The following is a 26,739-nucleotide window of genomic DNA, read 5'->3' on the forward strand; positions in this document are numbered from 1 at the left end:
TACACCATAAACCGGCCATGACCAGGTGCTCCCCACAAATACTCAGAAGAGTTGTGTAAGAGCCAAGGACCACTCAAAGAGATCTTTAGAAACATCTGGAATGAGCAGGTACAGATTTTGATGTTATTCAACAATCAGTTGCATACATATCCATGTATAAAGTATACCATATAAATCAATGCAGAGACATTAGTGAAAACAGGGTTTATTCAGATAATTCCTATGCATTGTAAAGTATATCCATTAAAAATATAAACCAAAGAGTCAAAACGATCACACATCATATCTTCTAAGGTGTCACATAGTAACCATACAAATGCATTACAAACAATCATGTTAATGAATTAATGTAGACAGGAATTCCCAGCATCAGTCTTGGTGGTGTGTTGTCTGTGTTCTAGCGAGGTGGAAAACCCCTGTGTGGCCCTCCCCTCCCCCTGAACCCTCCCCTGTCCCCACGGAAATTTGGTCGGTTTCTTTCACGGCCTCTGTCGCCACCTCTTCCTGCGTTTGGCCCACCACGTCCGCCCCTGGGTGCTCCGCCACCGCGGTCCGATTTGAGCTTAGCAGGGGGAGATTTTGGCCGCAGTCTCTCTATTTCCTCAGTGCAGCCAGAAAGGTGGGAGTTAGGCAAACCAAAGTGTGAGGCGTAGGTCTCTGGGTTAAAGTTACTGTTCGTCAAAGTAGGGCCCACTGTCAACCATCCTAGAAAGAGAGGACCGCAAGTTAGCAAACAAGCAGACACAGAGAGGAGGACAGGCCATCAAAAACCCCAAAATGCAAATATGGATCATGTAAATTTACCAGGACAATCAAATGTTCTATGGAAAGCATGTGTCCACCTCACCTGGTCTGATGGTTGAGTCTCGCCCAAAGAGATGCAACCTCCTGCGTCCCAAACAGAAGTGCTCAATTATGTGGAAAATCTCTACAGGCTTCTCTACGTTTCCCATCTCAGGCTCCTCAGTGATGATCAAGTCAATGTCCACATTGGCATGAATGAAGTCACCATCAGTACTCCTACGCACCGTTCCTTTGATTCCCATTAGGCAGTGCTCCTGAAAGAAATATGTTGCACTTCTCTCAGTTCAACTTCCACTGGTTTAAATTCAAATTTTAAAAGTTCCATGCATAGATGGGTCTTGTACACCGTACATTGAGTATTTAACATTATGTATATGGATTTTCACAAAAGATTAATGGCAGAGTAAATTGCATTGTGTGTAATTTTAATATACTTCACATTTCTGCTTGTATGAACACTCTACCTTGGTCCTCTGGAACACTGCTTTCGGGTCCAGTGCCTTGGTCTTTCCTGGATTATTCTTATTGGTCTTGATCCAGCAGATATCTTCACACCGCCTAAAGCCCCACTTCCTCAGACACTGGAATCGGCATAATAAGTCCTATGAAGGATTATGTACCACCTGGACTAACAAGTATTGTGCCTGTGTGATAGATTGTTACCATTCTGCCCAAGTCCAGGCCTTCACCAGAGCCACACCAGAGAAAGACAAAGGAACGTAGAGCGGATATCTCCTCAATTTCAAGTTTCATGATCTACAACAGCAGAGGATGGAAAAGGGAAAGGGGAATGGGATAATATGTCAAAAGTATTATCCATGCCAAGTGAAAATACCATTTACTAATCTGTGGGCCTGTCCCAATATGCACACTAGATCACACTTACACACTTGGGCACTTGGCGTGCGCGTTCATGGGCTTATGTCAGTGCACAAGTGTGTCCCATTTCTCCAACGACCGAAAGTGCAGCGCGCTTGATTTGCACTTTACCCACACTTACGGTAAGACCGCATCCGAGCGGTATTTGGCCAAGTATAAATCCCACAACGCACCACGGTGAAGTCCGCTGTCACCCAGAGCCACAAGTCACGTTTAGGAAATGCTTTTGAATTAATTTCAATAATATGAAATTCACTTTTCTTTTTTTTTTCGTTTTTCTTGTTTGTTTTATTTACTTACGGAGTTGGGCTTACACATTTAGGATTTGTATCTTGCGCATAGAGACACTTTAGGAGTAGATGAGACTGTGATCCAGCAGCACTGTTTATTAAAACTGTTGCTGTGTGTGTGTGTGTACATACTTGACAAGGCTGCACTCGTCAAGTATGTCCCGATTGCTTTTAAATATTCCCCACACGCTTGGCCACTTACAGTAATACATGCTTGCGCACTATATGCAAATATACGTTACGCCGGCAAAACGTCACCAAAGTGTGTGAGGAATGGGACAGGCCCCGTTACTCTTCTCCCCACCCTAAGCTGCACTGCCCTGTCAGTAGAGACAGCACAACTGACTTGATTATCATCTTTACCTTAGCAGGGTTACTCTGGATCTTTGTCTCCCCCTACTGGGAGCTCACTATCATTCATTTGTTCAAATCTCACTTTTTTCTTTTTCTTTTTTTTTTTAAATATATTTTTTGGCTTTTTGCCTTTATTTGATAGTCCACAGTAGAGATAGACAGGAAAGGGGGAGGCAGAGACATGCAGGAAAGGGCTGCCCGACGCGAGATTCGAACCGGGGCTGCCTGCGGTGAGGACTGTAGCCTCTACATAGAGCTCAGTGTGACCACTTTTACCAGTGACCAGAATTATGCACTAGTCAGGCTTAAAATGATGCAGGCTGAAGTGATCATCCAGTAAAATTATATCAGCAACACTAAATGTCCATGGAAGTTATTTAAACTTCAACTGGTCAAATTTGTGCTCCAACAGGATGATTTTCCATTTTCGGATCATAAACTTTAATGTCTCCCTGAACTATCAGGGAGACATTAAAGCCTCACGACATGTTGTATCATAACATATTATAACAAATTGAGTGTCTTTCACTTGTGTCCTGCAGGCAAGTCAAAATAATAATTATGTATTTTTGCATAATAGCATTAAGTGTTAATTACTAAAAGATGTGTACATACATCATCCCAGGTCCAGAAACGTTCAGTGTGGCTGATGCCAGATTCTCTGTAATACTCCTCCAAAGGAGGTTCAAGCAGAATAACATCAAACTTGCATTTCAAATCCTGCAAGTCAAAGTGCTCTGGGTCAGCCTGGAGGTACCTGCACAAACAGACACGCACAACTTAAATAGAGACAAGACTTGCTTGAGATCTTGCCAGCTTGAAATGGCCAGTGTTTTCTTAATTCATCATATAATCATGTGAAGTGTTAGGTCATGTTGTCAATCAGACAGATTTTTCCTACTAATTTTTTTAACATACATGGGAGGGGTGTTGGTGGTGGAGATGAGTTCATCCTTCAGTCTGATCAGCTCGCGAAGTTTTGGGTATTCTTCAAATCGGTCAGCCAAGCCTAAAGCAGATAAGACACGGATGTAAGACCCACACACACAATCTGTACATACATAAACACACACACATTGACAAGTGCACACTCACCAACATCTCTGATGAAGTTTTGTGGCCTGTGACCTGTGTCCACAAAGTGTTGACAGTAGTCATTGTGAGGGTTCAAACTCTGGGTACCCTGAGAATAAATGAATGAATTAAGATGAAAAAGATGAGTGGGAGAAAATGTATTTATTATGTTTGTACAAAAAGAGACAAAAATGGATCTTTGTGTATTTTTGCATATGTTTCATGAAAGGAAAACACCAATTAGAAACGGCAAGGTCTAATCTTCTACAATAGTAAAAAAAAAAAGTTTTTAAATGGCACTGCTATTGTAATTAGATGTCATATAAACAATGGTAATCCTGATAGTTACTTACATAACATTAGGACTGGTTTTCATATTTACTCACTAATTTGCATTCTATACACAAGCTTATAATTATATGCTTGTGTATATGTTTGTCTGCATATTGATATCAAACACACTGCTGTTTCTCCACCATTTAGCTTGTTCTACCCTGTAATCAACTGTAGTCTTCCCATAGATTTATCAGATGATTTGTTTACATTGTTGGTAATGACACACAAGTACGGTATCTTTTTCTAACTAATGGAGCTTTTGTGTTTTTAATTCCAGCTAAATGCCACAGGGTGAAATATTGCATCCAGTCACCAAGTACTTCTGAGCATTTTGAAAATGTAGATGAACGGTTAGTTTTAGTAACGCTTGTGACAACTGGTAGCTGCTTTCTGCATTCAAGGTAGTGTAGCAATGAAAACTATTCTAAGTCGCTTCCTTATTAGTGCAAACTTCCAAAATAAATCACTTTTTGCCAGGCTACCGAAACATCATTTGTGAGACGAGGTGTAAATGCCACCTTTAACCAACCTTAAGGAAAGTACTTGAGTCCTTGTACACCTCCTCATATGGGTTGCTCTCTTCTGGCTGCTGCACCTCCACTTCATCCTAACACAAATACACACACAGAAAAACACAGTGAATACATCATTTTTGGCTATGGACAGACCATTTATCTGCATGTTAAGAGTGAGAAACCCCCCATTAATAATTTATTGACTAATAATCAATTCATACTTAGAAGTTAAGATAACAAATACTAAAAAGAAGGAGCATTAATGAAATCCATTAGCACTGCCATTACCTTGTGAAAGAGTAAGCAGGCATATTGTGAAAGTTATCCAGAACTAAATCTTGTATTTCACAGTACTATACTATTTAAATATGGATTTGTCCAATATATTTATCTCATCCTTTGGGCAATCTCTGGAACTAATGATAGAAAACAATGCATTAATTTTCCTATCATTTTAATCTTGTTTTTACGATGTAGGCAGAGGCCCCCTTAACCTATCAAGATTCATAATACCGACACTACACTCACCTTTTGTTCCTCCACATCTTCCTCTGTGTCCTCTCCTTCAGTCTGTGTCTTCCTCTTAGAAAGCAGGTTTGAACTATCGAATGAAGCCCTGCCAATCACAAATATCATGAACAAATTTCTAGATTTCATGATTTCTCAAAGCACAAGATCAACATTCTTACAGTGGTATGAAGAAAGGAGGTAAGCTACATGGCATCGGAAAATCTACATTTCAGATACTATATAAGCACAAATATACAACATAAAAGGTTTAATACTCATTAAAGGCCTGGGCTGCCCTTTTGGGTCTCTTGCGCTGTTAAACCTCTGTATTTGTGCAGACATGGAGCAGATTACATTCACTATTGCACAACTGTACCCCTCCTTTCTTCTCTGTTATTTGTGACTTGTTTGGGCAGCACTTTTCTATTGGTTAGTAAACATCAACTCACCTGCATGTTTCTCTTGTTTCCTCTATCTCTTTCAGTTCATCTTTACTGTTGAGCACCGCTCCAATGCTGTCTGCACTTTCAGCTCCCAACTGTGGACACACATGAATGAACGCATATCAATTTGACTCAAATATTTTTCTATTTTCAGCATTTTCTCCTATAAGCATATCCTGTATATTTTCAGCCCAAAGCAGTATGCATTTTACCACCCGCAAAGTTGTCTGTTAATTACATCATTTACACATACTCTTTGTTTAAGTGTGGTATATTTGCGATTTCTGTGTATGAAATAGTCTCAAACAACTTCATCGTGTTAGTTTCATTCATTTGTATTTCCAGTACAGTGGGGTCCACTCGAGGGCGACCAACGTGAGTGTTTGCAAGAGGTCCGTCAGCTAACTTAGGTTACCACCATCAGCTCTGGTGACTCTTTGTCTCTTTCTTCCAGATCATTACCCGGTAAAAGGCATTTCCCACACGGCAATAACATTGTGTTATCTCGCAGTTATTTTGCAACGTTGAACTGTTTGTTAGATTAGCTTCGTGCTAACAACGCCACTTGCCTGTTGAGCTAAAAGCTGCCGCCTGAGTTTTTGTCGCTGTCGGATCTCTTGCAGGCGACTGTTCATTTCTCAAATTGAAATGTTTTCTAATCAATTCTCAAGTGTAGTTAGTCTTTAATATCAAAGCTTTCCACGCAAGTACGATTAGCTTACTGCAATAGTAGCCTACGACCCGCTAAAGTGAAACAACCGCTTAAAAAAAAAAAACAATCACAATGGGTGCGCTCGTTTTGTATACCGGGGCAGGCGGGCTCTAGCGGTTGGTGAATGTGAAGTTAGCTGCTGAAGCATCGTGTCAGAGACGCCTAGTTGCAATGCTTACTACTTTCGTTATTTTCCTGTGAACCTGAGGTGAGTTTTACATTCGTCATGGCCTTGAAACTCGACTGGAGCCGTTCAACGGTGGAAAAGAGCCGTTTATTGAGTGACAACACCGCCTTGTCGGTCAGTTTCGGCGTACGCGGGTAATGAAGTTTAACAACCACTTTTGTGGTTGTATTGTCGCCATCTGATGATGTCACAACGTTGGGCCTACAGTCTATGGCCTTCACTCGTTTCCATGTTCTTCGTCCAATCAGAGACGACAATATTATTATAAACACTAGAGGCGCTATGTGCCTCGTGAGGCTACGGGTCTTCTCTCCTGTACGCATAGAGATGCACAAGCACACACTCAGGCACAGTGATAATAATCATATCTAGTCTGTCGTCACATCACACACAGGAAGGAGATGGAGAGAGTTAGTTCATTCATATATAATTAACCACGCTGCATAAGGCTTCTTTTAGACTGCATCAGACTGCGGCATCCCTGTTAAAAAAAAAACTTCTCATATGGCGAATCCTGCAGATCTTTTCCCTATTAAAAATAAACTAATACTGAGCAATTCCGAACTTTTAGAAAAAAAATCCTCGTGAGATCGTGATAAGAACTGGTAGAAGAATTAGTGCTGGAAAAGGGCACAAAGCTATTATAAAATCATAAATAATCATAAATCATGTATAAGCTCGATCCTTACACTCACTCTAAAGAAATGAGACATCGTCAATCCATGTCTCATTTCTTTAGAGTGAGTGTAAGGAGGTACAGCTCTATCCTACGTTTTCGTCACATTATGCTGCTGTCTCGTATCCTTATGGATTCTCACTTTATTGTGGATAATATAAAATGATTGTATGCTCTAAAATTAAATTGTAAAGTTGAGGGGAAACTATCGGACGCAGTCCTGCTATAACATTTTGTTGAGGGGGCTGCCTGCTCGGCGCACATTGGACTTGAATTGATCCGTGTCGTTTTTTCTCCTCTCGGTCCTCAGTCGTCCCACAGCAGGGAGATGAGGCTGACTGAAAACCGTCTCCTCAGCTGATGATACGAGGCTATTCTGAAATCGCTCATCTGCTGCTCACAGAGACCGAACATGAATTTGTCGTTTCTCGCTTTAGTAGTCGCGATCAGCAGCTGCAGTTATTCCAGCAGCGTGCCTTCATTCATCCTGCCGTTCACCGACTGCGTCCAGAGCCGCGGCAAAGACGGTTTCTACCGGGGCGCGATAGACGTCACCGAGTCCGGCGCCCGGTGCATGAACTGGACCGAGGTGGCCGGCTTCACGGAGCGCTACCCGGGGAAAGGAATAGGGGAGCACAATCACTGCCGCAACCCGGACGGCAGGATCCGACCCTGGTGCTTTTTTAAGAACCCCAGAGGCAGAGTGGACTGGGGCTACTGCGACTGTAAACAAGGTAAACACACAGGCCTATTGACCAACAGCAATTCACGGATTCATATGTTGGATCTGTGGGATATGAGAAAAGACAAACTAGACTCATTTTGAATGAAATCCCAGAGTAAACCGAATTATAACTGAATAATTCAGCCGCAGACAATAGCACACACAATTTTATTAATTATTTTATTTGGGATTATGAAAAGCCTATAACTGTGCAGTGTGTGCATCTTTGTTGATTTACCTCAATTGTGTTCAACTCAGGAGGCCCATAATTCAGTAGGCTAATTAGAGGAGGCACACCTTCCTGTGTCCCAGGTGTGACTGTAGCCTAGCAGGTGTGCTCTGCATTAACAATGTAAAAGATTTGCCTGGATAAGAGAGTGGAGTGATTAGGCTAAACTAAATCTGCAATTGAACGAGTTTGTTGTAAGTCACACTGCATTATTGAGACCCATCATGGACTTTGAATAACAAAGTGTTGCTAACATAAAACAGGAGATCAAGTGGGTTCCACATCTTTGAACTGATGAGTTGTAGATGGAGGTAAGAGAGAGAGGGTGGTGAAAGAAATAGAGTGTTGGATTTCTATTTGGCACAAGACAGAGAGCCCCTGGTATTTTTAGTCCTAGAGTGTGTTGGGTCTTGGCGCAGCATTGGTAAATTATCTTCTGGTAATTAATGCTTTGAATCGACATACTTAAATCCACTTTGAGCAATCACATATCTTTAGGCCATGGTGTAAAGAGTCCTGTTGATATGATTTTCTGCAATAGCCTATATGACCGTTATCCACCCGTATTTGTATGTGTAAACATGGGTGTGTGCCCTTAAAAGTCAAATGGAATAACAAAAATCAGTCAGATTATCCTACATTTTAGAAAAACTCTTCAAAATTCTATTGTGAAATTTAGAAAAATGTAGAATGGGTTGGAATATAGACACCGGGCAATACATTAATATCCTGCCCCAGCCTCCCCTTTTTATATGTACCGTATTCTTATGCATTCATTGTTATCCCACCTTCTCTCAATCCTAGGTTCAGTGCATCTACAAGGAGGTCGCTCCAAGCTAGATGGCAGGGTGGAAGTCTATCTGGGAGGAATGTGGGGGTCTGTCTGTGCTGATGACTGGGGGGACGAAGACGCTGCAGTGGTTTGCAGACAGCTGGGCAAGGGGTGAGAGAGAGCACACATGCACACACTCCGTCACATGTGTATTCAGACACAGGTGCAACTGTAATCACCGTGTACCATTTAAATTCACAACGTGAAGTCAGTTAAGTTAAGTTTCTTTATTTGTTCCTCCCGTGGGAGAAACTTGTCTTGGACAAAAAGGGCAATGCTGCAGTACAAAAAACACCCACATACGTCTCACAGATGGCAAGAGTGCATTGGAAATGACTGGGATTGTAATCGACTTCCACGACACTTCAGGCGTACACATTCATGCGCTCTATACTCTTCACAGCCTTTGTACCTTTCATGAATGACCCTTGCATTCCAACCCCCCATCCCCTAGTGGTATTTAAATACCTTTAGTGCTCAGCTATTTACCTTGTTACCATCTCCCCCTCTCTTTTTCTCTCTCTCTCTCACTCACACACACACACACACACACACACACACACACACACACACACACACACACACACACACACACACACACACACACACACACACACACACACTTTGACTATGAGATGCTGTCATGCTAGAAGGGCCACTGATTTGCTGGGAGCCTGTGGATGGATCATACATATTGACAGCGTTCGTAAGCTGGAGTGTAGCCCGATCTCCCAGGAGAACAGAGACGCTCTGTGCGCTTACTACACATATTGACACTAACACCAGCACTGGCACGCACACTGACATAAACGCACGTCTGTCCATGCATATTCGCACAGGAGTCAATGAAACTCTGCAGCGGAAGGGAAAGAGGGCAAATGTCAGCCATATGTCAGCTGGAATCGCTGGTGATGACTTTCACGTGGCCAGTTACTGAAAGCTGTTGGGTGTAAAACTGCTGACCGTATTGGCCTCTGACTGGCAGTGCATGAACATACAGATGGCCAGGCTAGTATGGCTGAGAGATGGGCTTCCCCAGCCTGCCTGCAGGAATTAACCATACAACAGTAAAATGCTTTCTGTTTGATATCAGTCGTCTGATTAAAAAAAAGTATTTCAAATGATTAAACTTATTAATATCCTTCCACCTCTAGGATCTCAGGTCGTGCACGTGCAGTTTCTCTGTTTCGTCCAGGGATGGCCAAAATCCATTGGAGGGCAGTCCATTGCCGAGGAGTGGAGCCAGACCTGCTCCAGTGTCCCAAGACTACCTGGAATGGAGTGGAGTGCTCTCTAGTTGCAGCTGTTACCTGCACCCAACAGCAAGGTAGGGCCACCGAATGGGCAATTTTAGGTCTGTGATATATGGATACTAGAGAGTTGCAAGAATCCAATGATATTTGATAAGATGTGAGGAAGAAGAATGTGCAAGTTGAAGAATAAGTGAATACGTTTTCCATGCTTTGTGCCAGCCCACACAGATTCTGTAAATAGATTCTGTAAATGTGTGTATTCATGCTTGTATGTGTTTCACCAGTGGTGTCACTCCCTATACGGCTGGTTGGAGGTCAGTCAGGGTCGGAGGGCACGGTTGAGGTCTTCCATGCAGGGCAATGGGGTTCCATATGTGACGACCAATGGGATGACAGTGACGCAGAGGTGGTGTGTCGACAGCTGGGACTGAGGTGAGGGGGCACGCACACACACACACACACACACACACACACACACACACACACACACACACACACACACACACACACACACACACACACACACACACACACACACACACACACACACACACACACACACACACACACAGAAGTACATTGTGATTGTGGGAAATCAGGGAAAAAACAGAAATATACAGTAGGAAGCTGAGATGTGTTAATGTGGGTGTCCAGTTGTCTGTCTTTCAGTCTCCAAAAGTATGAGAAGTATTCTTTCCATTCAGACACACACAGAGAGAGGAGCAAGCAGTAAAGAACATCTGGGGGTCAGATAGTGAATCAGGCTCATTGTTCCTGCATGAATACTAGTACCAGAGATATGCATATTTAGCAGCACACTCTCTGCAAATGTTCCTGTGTGCATTTTTGGTGTGTGCCACTGTTGCTGTTGCAATGTTTACATATGCACAGATGCACTTGCCAAGTGATTTTTCAATTATAGATTTGAAAGACAATAGGTTTAGTCAATACAATTTCCAAATAAAACAACGACAGCATTAGGGGTTGCACAGACTAGTCGACTAATCGACTAGTCGACTTTACTGCACCACAATGACGTTTTCAGCTTGACGTCGACTAGTCGCTGATCATGTAACAGTAGGCTACAAGAGTAGCGGCTTGAAACAACAGCTGAGTGAGGCGAAAAAAAAGGCGAGAGAATCCGGTCGATTTTCAAAATAAAATAAATGATGATTAAGTTTGCTTGTCCGCCTAGATATTTGTCAGTTGCGTCTGCACACAAGACACACATCCATACACACAGCGCTAGAGACAGACCTGTAGCCTACAGACGGGTCGATGTTTGACCGGAGCGGAGAGAGAGAGCAGGAGAAGCTGCTGCCTGACACCAGCCAAGCGCCTGTGAGGCGCTGCGCTGCCGCGGGCAGTGTGTCGGGCTGTCGGCAATTAAAAAAAAAAAAAAAAAAAAACTCCGCTCATATCCACAGCTTTACGTCGCGCACAACGACAACCAACAACAGCAACAACCAACCAGGAAAAAAAATGTGAGTGAAACTGTGAGTGAGCAGGACTGTGATGGTGACGAGGCCTGTGTGTCGTTTTCCTCCCTAATTGTTTAACGGACAGTAGCTACAGTTTATCTTTTGCACTTGTATAGGAGTGCATGTTACAGAAAAACAAACTGATTTACAGCTTGTTGTTTATAGGCTAAAGCTGCTGTTCTGTGGACTCATTTCTGTGCATGAGCGTCTGTCAGTGAATAATCTACAGATTGTTGCAAAGCTTTTCCCTCCTCCTGTAATTTATGATGGGAAAAATATGAATGACGTCATCAGCGACTAGTCGACGTCGACTCGACTTTCATAACATTAGAGTCGACTTTTAAAAATCTGAAGTCGTGCAACCCCTAGACAGCATTCTACACCCCAAGTCGGTACATCTGTTTTTCATTTTATTAATATTATTGCAAACCAAACCTTCTAGCTTTTTGTGCCTTGTCTTTTCTTTATAGTGGTGTAGCAAAGGCCTGGGGCCAGGCGCATTTTGGCAAGGGTTCAGGCCATGTGTGGCTGGACGAGGTGCGTTGCACAGGCAATGAGCTCACGCTGGAGCAGTGTCCAAAAAGTGCATGGGGGGAACACAACTGTCTTCATGCTGAGGATGCAGGAGTATCCTGCAAGCCTCTCACAGGTAGGACAGTGCATCTCAGCTGTAACATTCTCTAACATTCACAAAAACATGTACACATGTTTTACATATGGAGATATGGAAGTCCCTCCTGGAATTCCCACCATTATCATGGTGGAGTGGTTTGCATGTACCCATAACACCCCCCTGTGTTGTTGCTGTTGACCATAGGGGTTTTACCTTTTGACCGGTCAAACACAGGTGTCGCTGATACCATTAACATAGCTGCCTTCCAGTTAAGTTTTCCTGTCAAAATATGTTGCTTTTGTTCCAAGTAAGAAAAAGAAAGAAGCGTGCAAGGTGAAAATGTCTCTATCCCACCAATAGCTCCACCCAGGAACATGTGCTATCAGTCATTGAAATGAAGCTTTTCAAAGACTGCAGTGCATAGTGATCAAGGTTGGAAATATGGAGTTCAGCAATTAATCAGTCTGAATAAACAGTGTGAAACAGGCTCTGTGTAGTTTCACCACACACAAAAAGAACAATCTGGTGTGTTGTCAGGAAACCAATGTGCAAGTACCTGTCTACAGAAACTGGCTACTCATTCTGAACATCATCCATTTTTCAGCATCCAGAAATGATTGCATTTGTAGCAGTAGTAGTTTTCTTAATGTCAATCACTTACAATGATTCAAAACATGCAGGACTGTAAGAAACCAATGTCTGTCTGTCTGTCTGTTTGTCTGTCTGTCTGTCGGTCGGTCTTCATCCCCAGATGGTTCTGTTAGGTTGGTAGGGGGCACTGGGAGCTACGAGGGACGTTTAGAAGTCTTTTACCGTGGTCAGTGGGGGACAGTGTGTGATGACGGCTGGACAGACTCTAACACACAAGTAGTGTGTCGACAGCTTGGTTACAGGTAATGTGAAGTATGCAAGCCACCAGAAAGGCAAATACATAATACAGTGGGGAAATGTATGTATTGAATCCCCTGCTGATTTTGTAAGTTTGCTCCCCCACAAAGAAATGGACGGGCTAAAGTTTTTATAGGAAGTTTATTTTAACAGAGAGAGACAGAATGTCAACAAAAAAAATCCAGAAATAATATCATCATATAAAGATTATACATTTATTTTCATTTGATCAAGTGACATAAGGGCAAAAATCAGCAGGGGGTCAAATACGTATTTTCCCCCTGTATGCTTTGCTTTTATAAGTAACATTAAAGCCTAAATCCTTGTGCATGGATGTGTATGTACATGTCTGCCTTACAGGTTAGGTGAGACTTTGCTTTCTAAAGGAATCAACACAACCCTGGTCCCACGCTTTGGGGTGGGGTCAGGCCCCATTCTTTTGGATGATGTGAGCTGCACAGGGAAAGAGCCTAGCCTATTGCTGTGCAACAGGAGGGAGTGGCTCCGTCACGACTGCACACACCATGAAGATGTTAATATCGCATGCAGCCCCGAGCGCAATGGAGAGAGTCTTCCAACAAGTAAGACAGGAACTACTTAGCTTACTGTACGGGAAACCTAAAAAGGTTGCACATACACGGAAACGTAAATAGGGGCTGGTTATACTGGTTGTGTATGTTGTGAGATGCTATGCACATACATAAATGGTCACTGTTGGGGAATTTGAAAGACTGGGAGCAGTTACCTATGTGAAAATGTACTGTAGGCTAGTTTGTTGTAACGTCCCTGGATGTGTGCTGTCTATGTGCACAGTACCTTGGAGATTTGCAAGTTAACAAGGAACAAGGTATTTGGGTTCATAAATGATGACAGTCATTTATGAACTGATCTTAGCACAAAAATTTGACTCACAATGCTCTTTGCAAACAATTGTTTTTTGGGTTCATAATAGAGAGTCCATAATAAAGAGTCCTCAACATGCAGTTTTTTTCCATCAGTCAAGTTCTCTTTAGATTCTTTAAATTTAGAACCTGAGAGTTGGAGAGTCGATACAATCATGATTTAAACATCTCAGTGTTTGTTACACTGGCATTTCAGCTCATACGGGACTAGCTCCAGACTACTACTGACCTTTAACCTCATATTAGCTGAGGTCCCGCTGCGATCCTCTGGTGGTTCCTTCTAAGTCTTTAGATGGAGACTATAAGGGTTTGCCATCTGGGCCCCATGACTCTTGGGTTACCAGCTGTATTAGATCAGCCAAATAAGTTCTTCACATCATTAGAAATGAATCCTTAATAATACTTAATTTTACATTAATTTATACAAATTTGTATCTATTGTTTGTAATGTTATGTTTCACCCCTGTTTGGGCTGTATATGTATATACAATTAGCAAATTGTATTTTTCTAACTTTGTAAAATGCTTTAGAAGAATAGGAATGAAAATGTATCTTTATCATTATTTTTTAACAATAGTAGTGTTAGATTAAATCCAGGAAATCCAAATTTGTGCAATTACTTTACTGCACTGAGGAGCAAGACACTAGAAGATGAAAATCTCAATGCAATTTCCCCTCACTTCATAAAACGAGCCGATCTGAAATCTGTTTCTGAGATCTCTGCCAAAGAGAACCCACAGTCTATTAGATCTAATTCTTAGAAAAGGAAATCCTACTCCAAGACACAGACAGAGGGATAATGTAAGTCATGTTAACTCTAATAGACACAGCTGTCAGTTGGATTACCCTGCCTTAATAACTGGATCGCTTGTAAATTCATCATGATTAAATGGACCTACTGCAACAAACTGATGTAAATCTCCCCCATGCCATTCTTCTTCTTCACTGTTACTAACTACAAAATCATGAATACCTAGCATCAGGGGGGGCTGATGAGTTGCCACTCCATTGCATAACACACGAGTGATCTTGATCCAAAACTGCACTTTTATAAGATGAGACAAGTAAGATTCTGGAGGTGTTACTCCTACTGACAGAAGGCAAAAGGGTTGAATCTAGCACCATTTATCAACCTAATGTCTGTAGCCTTTATACGCCAAATAAGATGTGTGAAGGCCGAGATGGATGGTACCAGATCTCTTTTTGCCTCATATGTGTTAATTTTTCTGCAGTTTGTTGTGAAGCCGAAGGTAACAAATATAACTCTGGTAAGTCCCAGAAAGAATATGCCATCGTTTTTATATCTTAAGTGATGTAAGTTGTATGACTATTTTGGGTGGAGAGCGCATACTGAAGACTGAAATAGCTGTTTCATTTGTTTGGTTTAGGTTGATTATATTGTTTGGCAAACCCAGAGGGACACTCTCACCCCACAAACACTCACTAAAGAACTATGTCATTGTTACATAGCATTTGTGTGTGCGCACTTGTGTTTGAGTGTTTATGTCCGTGCGTAACCCCCCCCCCCCCCCCCCCCCCTCCCTCCCTCCCTCCCTCCCTCCTTTTACATGCCACAGGCAGATTGGTGTGTGTTGTTTTTGGAGAAGGAGAAAAAGCAGATAAGCCAGGCTGTGCTTTGAACTCTCTCTCTCTCTTTCACTCTCTGTCAGCTGGTTTCAGAGCAGCAATGTAATGTGTGTGTGTGTGTGTGTGGGGGGTAATGGTGTTTCTGAGAAGGAGGATAAAGATGAGCATTTCCTCAACAGCAAACACAGAGCAAGAAGTAAACATTCCCACAATTAACTCTTCTTACCATAATCTCCTCCTCCCGCAGTTCTTACGCCCCACACACGTAATGTTTGAATGCAGCATGTCATTCAACTCAGCCACAGAAAAATATTTCAGGCTTGACTAACTTGTTGCTGATTTGTTCAAGGATTCCTGCTTACAGAAGGATTGTGAGAAAGTGGATTCACTATAGCTAAAAAAAAAAAGTAACGTTAAAGAAATGTGGCAATTAAAATTTTTCTGCAGCTCAAGAAAGGGTAAATAAAACCACAGACCTGAAAAGTGTAAACCATATCATCATGTAAATCATGAAAATGTCCACACATGGAAAAGTCATTAGTATTCACTTAAACAAGATCACTTTGTGTGCGTGTGTCTATGTCTGTGTGCAGACAAATGATGATGAATTGTTCAGACTGATTTGATTATCAGTGTGAGCTGAAGACCCTTTGGCAAAGGACAAGAGAGGGAGTGTGTGAAAAACAGAGCCCATGAAAATAAATGATCTTTTCATAGTGATAGGAGTCTAACTGTTTCTCCTTCTGTGCACACAAGAGGTTTCTTGCATGAAAACTGACAGGTGTTGCAGCTACCTCCTTTTGTAGGGAACATGAGCACACATGCCCCCCATTCACTAGAGCCTGGAGGGAGTTTGTTAGGGAATGTGTGTGCAGTGTGTTTAAGTAATTCTATACTTAAAGGTTTTTGATTAACAACAGAGAGAAATAAAGCGTGCCAGTCAGGTGAGCCTGTACATTGTCAGTCTAAATTGCGTCTATCTGTGTGTGTGTGTGTGTGTGTGTGTGTGTGTGTGTGTGTGTGTGTGTGTGTGTGTGTGTGTGTGTGTGTGTGTGCATGCGTGTGTGCTTCAGATCTACCAGTAAGGCTTGTAGGAGGGGAGAGCCCAAGGGAAGGCCGGGTGGAGCTGTATCTGTCAGGTCAGTGGGGGACAGTCTGTGATGACGGATGGACTGATCGTGATGCGGAGGTGGTGTGTCGACAGCTGGGATACAGGTATGTGTGTGTGCACATGTGTGTGTGGTGAGCAGCCTCTTTTGACAGACTTGCTTTTCTGGGTAACATACTGAAAACATCAACATATTGATGACTTCTATGTAGTATTATCAGTTTACCACCATGGGTAGCAGCCAATATTCACCAATGAGAAAGTGGTACCAATGAATATTGAGCATTTCTATCCAAAATAACATACAGTAAAATAGCTGAACCCTCTCATGCATTTATACATTTTCAATATCTAAAAAGAACACCAGATTGGAGTCTGGTGTACATTCTCTCTTCTCATCCTTCACTTTCCAACATGACATGATGTTGAAATAGAGGTAATCATTTTGGAACAAGCCTCGGTACTGTTGAAATGTGATCACTTATACGTTATGGTCACACAGTGAAACCAGACTGCCAACCCCATGTGCAAAATCAATCACCACTTAGATTTGGCATCTGTTTTACAATCCCACCGTTCCTCTCTGTCTGTCTTTTATCTTTCCATCTTTCAGCCCTTCTCCATTTACGCTTTACACTTCATCACACCCTTCTTGAGTCTCGTGTTGATCTACAGTAAAATAGCGATATTTCATTAATTAGTCTTTGAGAATTATTGAGCACAAGTTCTTGAGCACTTCTTATGAGCCTCTGGTGTGCCGCCAACTACTTTTAATAGAGGGTTTAGCTGCGCCCTTTTGCAAAGCCAAGATAAACATCCAATTAAAGGGCCGGCCAATTGTGCAAAAGACACATTCACAGTGACAGACATGTCGAGGCGAGGAAAACTACCTCATCTTACCCTCTCTGTATCCCATTATCTCCCCCCGCTGAGACACTGTCCCATTTTCCAAAACAATGGCTATGTGGCAGCGAGGGAAAACTGCACCATAGCAAACTGCCTTCATTTTCTCTCTCACCACTCCTCGGCAAGGCATACTCATCCCATAGCCACCCAATTTTCTGTGACACATCTGTTTGTAGATGAAAGCCACATCTGGAGCGCATAAGCGTGAGAGAAGGGGGAAGCGTGGTGGAGCCGTGTAAAAGCCATGTTAGGATCATCATTGTGTCTCGCGCAGGGTGTGATGAGAGATCATTACATACATAGCAGCTCCCAGAGGGTTGGAGGTTGCTGTGGTGATGAGAAAATATATATACATATATGTCTGCATGTATGACACAGCGTGACAGGCACACAAAGCACTCACACATACATCTATTGAGTATAACTAGGCAAGGCGTGTAATTGAAGCTAAACATGAAGTGATTTGTGACCATTTATATGATTATTTCAAACATCACCTTGAGGAAAACAGCTCAGCTTTACTTAGGGTTCTCAGACAGTTTATAATATCTTGAAGATAGAGATAGAGAGAAGATAGTTTTCGTAAAACCTCCAGTCATTTGTCATGTTGTTTGCACAGTGCTGCACCATAAGCACATGTGTTCAGAACCTGTAATGTCAGCACATTTGAGTCTCTGTTACAGGGCTAGCACAGCAGGAGAGGTTACTTAGCTCAATGACATGTCAGATTTTCTTTATCCAAAAAGCACCAATGTCTGCATCTCTTCATTCAACCCTGTTCACCCTGCTCTTCTGTTTCTCCTTTGTAATATTTAAAAGTAATCCATATCGAAAAATGCCATCTGAAAAGTAGGCATCCAAGTGTTGAACATTATTCATGGTAAATGGGCAGCACAAGAAACTCGATGCCTCTGAGAACATGCCTGGCTTCAATTTCTGCCTAGAGCAGTCAATATCCAAAGCAGACTGCGTTATATTAGCATGCAGGTTGGAGGTTCACCCTATGCATGCTAAAACCTGCTCAGGGAGCTATTGGAGACACAGATACAACTCAAGATGTCTCAATCAGAGACACGAGGCCCTCTGTGGATAAGACCTGTTACTCACCAAACCTCAGGGATGCAACATGAGATCCTCTCTGTCTGTGTTATCTCTCAGTCTTAATTAAAATCACAGTTACAGCATACACAGTCACCACCTACAGGCCTCTGTGTGTTCGATGTTTGCTAATTAAAGTCAGAGGTGAGATAGTGATACAAATGTTGTTGTTATCAGATTGTAACACTGATTTGAACTGGTTTGCGTCACAGCATGAGAATGTCAAACCACAACATTGACCCTCACATCACGGTGAGCAGCTGAGCATTCAACCCCTGTGAAATGATTGAGAGATATTTATCTTGCTTTTTCATACTTTATCATCAAAGTGGTTCAAAATATACGTGAGAATGACATGTCACAGTTAAGAAAACAACATGTATCTAATCAAATCTGACCCTACACATTCATTATTAGAGTCTTAAAAAAATGTTGGCCTAGGTTGTCAGTAGAGTTTAGAAATCAGTGTAAACGTCTATCAACAATGTTCTTGGTGATACCCCAAGTATATGAATTGGTATTGGATAACTAATGCTTTTATTCTGAAGCACTTTGTCCATCCTGTCATGAGAAATTCTGTATTATGAGTAAATTTCAATATATTGACATTTTTTCTTTATGACCTTTTTTTTTACACTTCTTGTTCAGTTAATCATCATTTAGAAGATGATGGTAATGAAACATCTGTGTCTGTCTTGTATCCATCTATCTCCCCAGTGGTGTGGCGAAGGCCCGCATGATGGCGTACTTCGGGGAAGGGACAGGACCCATCCACGTGGACAATGTGAAGTGCAGTGGCGAGGAGCGGTCATTAGCGGACTGCATCAAACAGGCACCAGGCACACACAACTGTCGCCACAGTGAGGACGCCGGGGTCATCTGTGACTATGGTGAATCACAGCCCAGCTTCAAAGGTCAGTCACAGTTAGTCAGGACTGTTTGAGTTTATGTGGATCTCAAAACAAATCGAGCTTCTCTGACTTATAGGGAGCCAAAAGGTAACGTGTTTAACAAACAGTTCCAATATGTCATACACACAGAAGAAATAATGAGAAACAAATGACTGAACGAGAAGTCAAGAGGTGACTTCAGTGTGTATGTGTGTGTCCAGATGGTAAAATGGTAAGAGCTATGTTATTGCTTCACCCTGTCTGTCACACATCGGGGCAGACTCGCGTAATGATATCTCTTACCTGCACATGTGCTATCACTACCGTTTCTCACATGCACTTTACTGGGGGGAAGTCTGAAGGAGTTTTGCTTTGAAATAAAATAAAAGATTAGCTAAGATAAGAAAAATTTCTTAAAATGCACTTAAGCTGTGTGTTTGTGGACATTAACATACACAAACACTAAGAAAATGCTGTCCGTTCTTTCGTTTATTTAAATTTCTTTATTTCCTTAGTTAATATATTTGCATTTCAAACACGATTAGGGTTTCAATCAGTCTAAACATTTAACAAGAACAACATCTGAGCCTAAATGTATGGTTTAACAATCATCACCCGCCCACACACTCTCACATCTACACATCCAAGTGGTTCCTCTTTTGTCTCTGTCAGATCCTGTCAACTCTGTTTGCGGTCTGCGGCTCATACACACCCGCCAGCGCCGGATCATAGGAGGAGAAAACTCTCTGAGGTGAGCTGGAAGGGACAGGAGGGATTAATTATGGCAGAGAGAAACCCTGCCAGATACGTATAGATTGAAGAATTTTGGATGCATTTTCAAGCTAACATGTCTTACATCAAAAAAAAAAGAAACTGATCTGAAGCTAGGAGTAAAGAAATGTCCAACTTGTCTGTACATGCTTGCAAATGTTTTTCGTACTCAGTAACATCTGTGTGTTTCAGGCATCCCATAAGTTTACACTTCACATAACAGCATGTAAACAAATTCTGCTAGATATGCTACTGATTAATAGCCTCTGAAACATGCCATAAATAATTTTCACATAGAATATACAGCTTGTTGCTATTTTGGCTGCTCAAGGCTCCTTTTCCCCCAAATCAAAGTGCATTAACTGAATATGACATGTCATTCCTTGTTTTTAGCATTATCTGAACATCACCCAATTCGCTCTTGTTAAAATGCTGTACTGTGGGTCTGTCTGTTCACGTTTTAAGTTATTTGTGCGTGTTTGGCTGTGTTTGTGTCTGTAGGGGTGGCTGGCCATGGCAGGCTGCCATTCGTTTGCGAGGCTCTCGAGGAGATGGGAGGTTGGTGTGTGGAGCGACTCTCATCGACTCCTGCTGGGTCCTTACCTCGGCACACTGCTTCAAGAGGTCAAACACACACTAACGCATACATGCACAAGAAAATCCACTTTTTAAATTGCAACTCTGGGCTTATCTTTATTCATGGAAATGAAGTTGTGCATATACATACATTTACAGGCAGATTTAAAGATGCTGTTTTAACTCCAGCCAAACTCAGCTACACCCACCGCACAATTTCCTCATTTCCTCTGTATATTCACGTCTGGCAGAAGCCTAATACCTCAACAATCTGAGCAGTAATCAGTGGTAGTTTGGCTGTGGTTGTGCTGCAGGTGGAAGAGGGGGGCAGCCAGCTTTACTTTATCTTAACTACATCTGGTCAAGGAGAGGGGGGCTCCATATGGCCTCACCAGCTTGAAATCCATCACCTAATGCATACAGCAGAGATGGCAGCAGCAGAAAGGCTGAAACTGGAGGAAAATGAACAGAAGAGAGAGACATTTGTGTAGAACTAAGAAAGTTGAGGGTAGTGACGGCACTAACCTTAGAGTCTGCAATTGATACTTTTACAGTACATGTAAGGTTGTCAGACTGAATTTGAAGGGCAATATTTTTTGGTTGTGTTACCGGACTTCGGTGTTTGGGTTTGGAAGGAAAACCAGAACTCTGTGCTGGCTCCTGCAGCTCCACCACTATTAATCCTGATGTTTCCACATTAAAGAGACAAGAATTATGAGCAAAATCCTTTCCAGTTCCATTTCTTAAATCATTCCCAGGCCCAAAACCCTGTCAGAGTTGTGTTCCTTATAAAGTTACCTCTACTGCCATCTGACTTCACGTCCTCTGCAGCGTACACAGGAAGTCCACGGCTGAAATCAGGACTTCTAGGGTTAATTAAAGTCAACAGTTGACCACAAGTGTGTTTACAGACTGAAATGATGAAGATCTATTAACTATTATCATTTAAAATTGCACGGTATCAATCAAACAAACCTTGTAACAGGTTAGTGCAGTGCTTCACTGATGAGTGCTTACAGTAGCCACAATGGTCTTTAACATGTTACTGATTATGTCAGAGCCTAGCTGCACAAAATGAAATGAATGACAGTAATATATATAAAGTAATTATAGTGACCGAGGTGCATACTCTCCTACTGCCTCAGGCTGTGCGAAAATCCTGATGTTATTCCAGACAGGCAATCCTACCGTAGTAACACTCTGCTGACAGCTGCAGATTGGCACCAGGTCTCTTCCTACTGTAACACTCACTTGTTGATCAAAAGTGTATAGCTAGATAGAAAACAACAGAACTTACTTAAGATATTTTTATCTTTGCTTTATGTTATTATAAACAGTGTAAGCTGACAAGAAAGGTCACACCCTACAAAGTACTTACCTCATCTGCATGATCACATATCAGTCTCCACTCTACAGTGCTCTGAGATGTGAGCTTTAGCTCACGGCAGCTTTGAAAAGTAATTTGCTGCATGCGAGCCAGAGACCAAGATAGGGACTTCCGACTTCACAGTGTCACTTTTCACATATGGCAACGAAAATAGAGTGTGACACGCTCACACACACGCACAGCAACAACAAACTAAACCAATGCATGTATTGTATTTTGCCACACAGAAATCAACTCATGCACTCCTGCCTGCTCTAATTAGCACAGATAATTCATCAGTCATGTTTAGGTACAGTTACCAGGTGTAAGTAACAGATTATGTTACCTGATCCTTTACACTCCCATTACCGATTAGTAGGTTCATAAAAATTGACCTGAAGTCAATGGTCACATGCTGTCAACACATTAAATCTATTAATACTTTGTAGCTGAGCAGCTGGGGGTTTGCCAGCAGAGGTGGGGAGCTAAGGTGTCACATTAAAAAATCATCTCTGTGGCATTCGGAAAAAGATAAACTTTGTTAGTTTTGTCCCAACCTTCATTTGCTTTGTATGGACACAGTGAGTTTGTGTAGATTTTAACACATGTGCCAGTTTGTGAGTGTTGATGGATGTGTACTGTACATAGATGGCTGGTCAGCAGTGTCTCTGCTCTGCCAGGAACGCTGTGGCATTTCCACTACAGGAGATCTTTCCGGAAACACTCAACCAGTTGTAACTGGACACACAGACTTGGCTGAATAGCACTGCCTCCCTCTTTCACGCCTCTCGTCTTCCTCCTCTGATCTTCCCTTTACCTTGTCCCTGTCTTTGTCCCTGCATTACCCTACTCCATTTCAAAAAGTCCAAATAAAATAGAGTGGAAAACACTGTATAAACCTACTAGTCAGCTAAATGTATGAACACTGATACTTCCATTTTCATCATTGCTGCCTATTCTCATTCTTTCATTCTGCAAAAGAGGCAAAATGGGGGCCACACGGCTGATTAGCAAAGTTTTCAGGACAAACATAGGCCTACATATAAAATGTTATTTTTTTAGAACACAAACACAAAATGAATATACAGAATCGAGTAAAAAACAAAAAAAACAAAAAAAAACCCAACTGATTACCAAAGAAGACTAGTTTGAAAAATCCATTAGCTATTGATAAGGAAACCCAATAAAGATATTGTGCTGTGTTGTTTCTCTTAAGGGTTACACTTATTTAAAATGGATAATAACGCTATAAAGACTTAACCATTTAGAAATTAACTTTGAAAGGTATTCTACTAATCATATACATTGAGTGTAGATTTTATGTGTGCTCAGTGTAAAACAGTTTTTCCAGCTGTACATGAACTACTGCTGAGGTAACTGCCGCCAGGGCTCGTAACTTTTTCGTTCATGGTTAATGAACCAGCAGTGGGGTTACTCATACACACACGTACACACACACACACACACACACACACCCTCTTTGTTTTATGGCCTCTCTTGATCCCTCGCTCTATTTCTCTCTGCAGGTATGGAAACAGCACCAAACAGTATAAAGTCAGAGTGGGGGACTACCACTCCCTCGTCCCCGAGGAATATGAAGAGGAATATGGCGTCGATCAAATTGTACTCCATCCGAGCTACCACTCCCATAGCAACGATTATGACCTGGCCCTGGTTCGTCTGTCACCGGGGGCTGTGGGCCAGATGCCAGGCGAGTGCGTGTCATTCAGCCGTCACGTCCTTCCCGCCTGTCTGCCCATGAGGAAAGAGAGAGTGCTCAAACAAGCCAGCAACTGTCACATTACTGGCTGGGGTGACACAGGTGGGTGTGTATGTGAGGGTGAGCGTGCATGTGTCTGTGCATGTGTTTGTGCGTGAGGGGGCCATACACAAAGATCTTGAGGTGCAAAACATAATTTCAAAAAAACTAAATGAATGAATGCAGTGTGATTTTCTTTGAAATTTGATTGTACAGTAGCTTTCACATCTTTAAATTCTCCTAAATAAAGGACAGTAGAGAAAAAAATGATTCAAAAACAGAAATAGCATAATTTGTTGACTGGGCTGCTGTCAATGTCTACTCCATTCATTTCTTATAAATACCACAAAAACATTAACTTTCTAAAATCTGTATGCACTGAATCATAAATAAATCAGTCGCTAAACATAGCAGTGATATGAATCAGTAGGATAATGAAGGAAAAAAGCAAACAATATCACTGTAGGTTGGGTTACTTTTGGTGAAATGTACATTTTGACAGACAGTAAAACAATCACATGCCATCACCACTATATCATTCCTGTCATATGTAACTCATTTGACGTGAACCAAAAAATGGAGATAAAATAGAGGAGAATCCCCAACCAGTAATTACACTTCACCCTCTGTATCTGTCCATACACTCGCCTGTCTACATCTGTTAGTGATCTTTAAATTACATAGTGATGTCATTAATCATGGCAACTCAAGTCACAAAGGGCTAACAAAAGGTCACGGTACACACTTATGCAGAAACATGTGCTCCCTCCCTCTGTGGGCTAAATGTGTCTCCCCCCTCCTTAATGTCAGTTGATTCATGTGAGATAAAATGTGTGGGTGGCAGAGAGTGTTTTTATTTGTTAACTTAAGTGTGATGACAGCACAGACTGTTTACAGGGTCTGATGTGGGGCAATGGCTGTTTGACTTAAGGATAAATGTCTGCTTTGCACAGCTGTTTGTGCTTGGCTATCTGCCACTTTGATATCAAACGCTCATGCACGCAAGCAGATTTTACACTTACATGCCACTGCTAAGCTGCCGTGGATAGTAAATAACGCTGTGTGGTCATGGACAAAGGCGGGAGGGGGGTGGGGGGTAATGGGGACTTCACTGTGGAGGCTTGAGTTCAGTTTTCAGCAGCAGTTCTCTCCAGCTCTGTTGCTCATTTCAGCAAACACAATTAGCAGTGTTCACAAGTGGAAAGCCATGGAGGCATCATGCCCTTGTCACTGCTGGGTAGTAGTTTGAACCCTGGCAAATGTTTTGGCCACAGGGTGAAGCTCCTTGTTAATTTAAGAAAAAGCAACTGGCTGCTGTGGCTATATCAGAAAAAAGCTAACTACTGTCTCCAACCTCCCAAGGCCAAGTTAACATGCGTGGAAATTATTTCTTCAGGAGACACAGAAAAAACGAAATGAAATGGGAACGAAAATGAAAGAGAATGATTTCTCCTAAACTCTGCCAGAAACCTTGAAACAGTTTTCTCTCTAAATTAGTCCCCATTAATTCATGAAGAAAGTCATAGAGCCTTTGGTAAGAATGTCATGAACAAGTTCCAGTCAAGTGGATGGAGTCTCTGCTGAGCACTAGCCAGGCAAACCTAAGAGCTGAGCTGACCCCTGATCAATGGATGGATGGATGGATAGATTGGTGGATGGGTGGATTATTTAGATACATAAAAAGTTAGATGCGTTGGGAAATTGATATGTTCAGCAGATCGTTAATATTAATAATAGTAACAGTTAATTATACATAATAAACAACAAAAAATAGATTTAATTTATGAGACACATTTGACTAAGGTGTTATATGCATTTTTCATACGACTCTCCAGAACAGTCTAGACTCCTGACGATCACAGACCCAGCATTGTCACAAACGTTTGAATGTTGCATTTTTTACATTTTTTACATTTTTTTTTGGTTCCAGTCCAGGAAAAAGAGGTTGAAGTTTTGACTGAATGATTAGAGATTTTGATCAGATGGCGACAAGTCCGAAGATTAAGTCATCCTTTCATTCCTGCTTCACAGCTTCTGAATGTCTGCATGAAAAGTTATGACGTTCAGCAGTTGTGGAGGCATGTCAGTCTGTGAGCATTGCTGTGCTGACAGAGTTCAACAGAGAAATAGATTTTTTTTTCAGAGGCTTTTGCCACTTGGACCATTGTCATTCTCTCCATCCCTCACTAAATTCTCTGTATTTGACCCTGACACTAATAAACACACTTTCACACAAACACACACGCACATACTCTTGTAGACCTCTCATTTTAAACTCTAACCTCTCCACTTCTGTCAGGTCGCTCCTACTCCAAGACCCTGCAGCAGGCCCCCATCTCCCTGCTGCCCCGCCGCCACTGCCAGCAGCATTTCCACGGTGCCTTCACGAGCCGCATGCTCTGCGCTGGCAGCGTTCAGTCGGAGAGGCGTGTGGACAGTTGCCGTGGTGACAGTGGAGGTCCACTCGTGTGTGAGCGTCCGGGAGGTGGTTGGGTGGTTTACGGGGTCACGTCCTGGGGTCATGCCTGCCGGACACAGCAGTCGCCTGGTGTCTACACCAAAGTCTCTGCCTTCAGCTCCTGGATAGGCAAAGTGGTTGGACGTGATGAGAAGAAAAGGTGAAAGGACAACGTCAATAGTAGAGAACTGACCTCTTGATTAGAGGGAGCGACTCATGAGTCTCACTCGATCGATCAGGTGACAACTGATACAATTGATGTCATGATGTTATGACCTGATTATCCAGTGATGTAAGAAGTGAGAAGACAAGATAGCAACGCCCCACCTGGAAACTTTTAAGGTATTTTTTGGAGAGAGGAGGACATTCATATTCTCTCATCTAAGTCATAAGCACTTATTTTAATGATTTAATATTCTCACAGGCTACAGGATTCTGGATGGTATTAAATCTCAACTCAAGAATATGTCAAAATGTAAACATCTATTTGCTATTGCTTCTGACATTGCATACCAAAT

General features: G+C 42.1%; 2 protein-coding genes across 2 annotated transcripts; one reads left to right on the forward strand and one right to left on the reverse strand.

The window, feature by feature from the left end:
• Positions 1–218: 218 nt before the first annotated feature.
• On the reverse strand, positions 219–5,964 carry LOC310996989 (N(6)-adenosine-methyltransferase non-catalytic subunit METTL14). Its single transcript, XM_083986556.1, has 11 exons — positions 5,775–5,964; positions 5,212–5,300; positions 4,781–4,868; positions 4,267–4,344; positions 3,423–3,510; positions 3,246–3,336; positions 2,943–3,084; positions 1,468–1,560; positions 1,269–1,385; positions 848–1,058; positions 219–705 (listed from the first exon to the last, which is right to left on the reverse strand). The coding sequence occupies exons 1-11, from the start codon at positions 5,838–5,840 to the stop codon at positions 398–400; spliced, it is 1,371 nt and encodes a 456-aa protein (XP_083842682.1). The 5' UTR covers positions 5,841–5,964; the 3' UTR covers positions 219–397.
• Positions 5,965–7,109: 1,145 nt separating this feature from the next.
• prss12 (serine protease 12) lies at positions 7,110–26,700 on the forward strand. Its single transcript, XM_083969527.1, has 13 exons — positions 7,110–7,514; positions 8,538–8,676; positions 9,720–9,892; positions 10,103–10,250; positions 11,770–11,948; positions 12,664–12,805; positions 13,161–13,381; positions 16,363–16,504; positions 19,119–19,315; positions 19,964–20,042; positions 20,564–20,686; positions 23,531–23,826; positions 26,063–26,700. Exons 1-13 carry the CDS (start codon positions 7,193–7,195, stop codon positions 26,383–26,385), a joined length of 2,484 nt encoding a protein of 827 aa, XP_083825653.1. The 5' UTR covers positions 7,110–7,192; the 3' UTR covers positions 26,386–26,700.
• Positions 26,701–26,739: the final 39 nt, after the last annotated feature.

The sequence above is a fragment of the Trachurus trachurus genome (genome assembly GCF_905171665.1).
Source record: "Trachurus trachurus genome assembly, chromosome: 1".
NCBI classification, from domain to species: domain Eukaryota; kingdom Metazoa; phylum Chordata; class Actinopteri; order Carangiformes; family Carangidae; genus Trachurus; species Trachurus trachurus.

Bases quoted from the DNA above. Each gene is read 5' to 3' on its own strand.
- LOC310996989 (XM_083986556.1), bottom strand. From the start codon at position 5,840: ATGAACAGTCGCCTGCAAGAGATCCGACAGCGACAAAAACTCAGGCGG. The intron at 1,059-1,268 runs GTAGAGTGTTCA...TATTTCTTTCAG, and splicing joins CAGTGTTCCAGAGGACCAAG to GAGCACTGCCTAATGGGAAT. The intron at 706-847 runs GTGAGGTGGACA...CTCTCTTTCTAG, and splicing joins AGACTCAACCATCAGACCAG to GATGGTTGACAGTGGGCCCT.
- prss12 (XM_083969527.1), top strand. From the start codon at position 7,193: ATGAATTTGTCGTTTCTCGCTTTAGTAGTCGCGATCAGCAGCTGCAGT. The intron at 9,893-10,102 runs GTAGGGCCACCG...GTGTTTCACCAG, and splicing joins TACCTGCACCCAACAGCAAG to TGGTGTCACTCCCTATACGG. The intron at 23,827-26,062 runs GTGGGTGTGTAT...CACTTCTGTCAG, and splicing joins TACTGGCTGGGGTGACACAG to GTCGCTCCTACTCCAAGACC.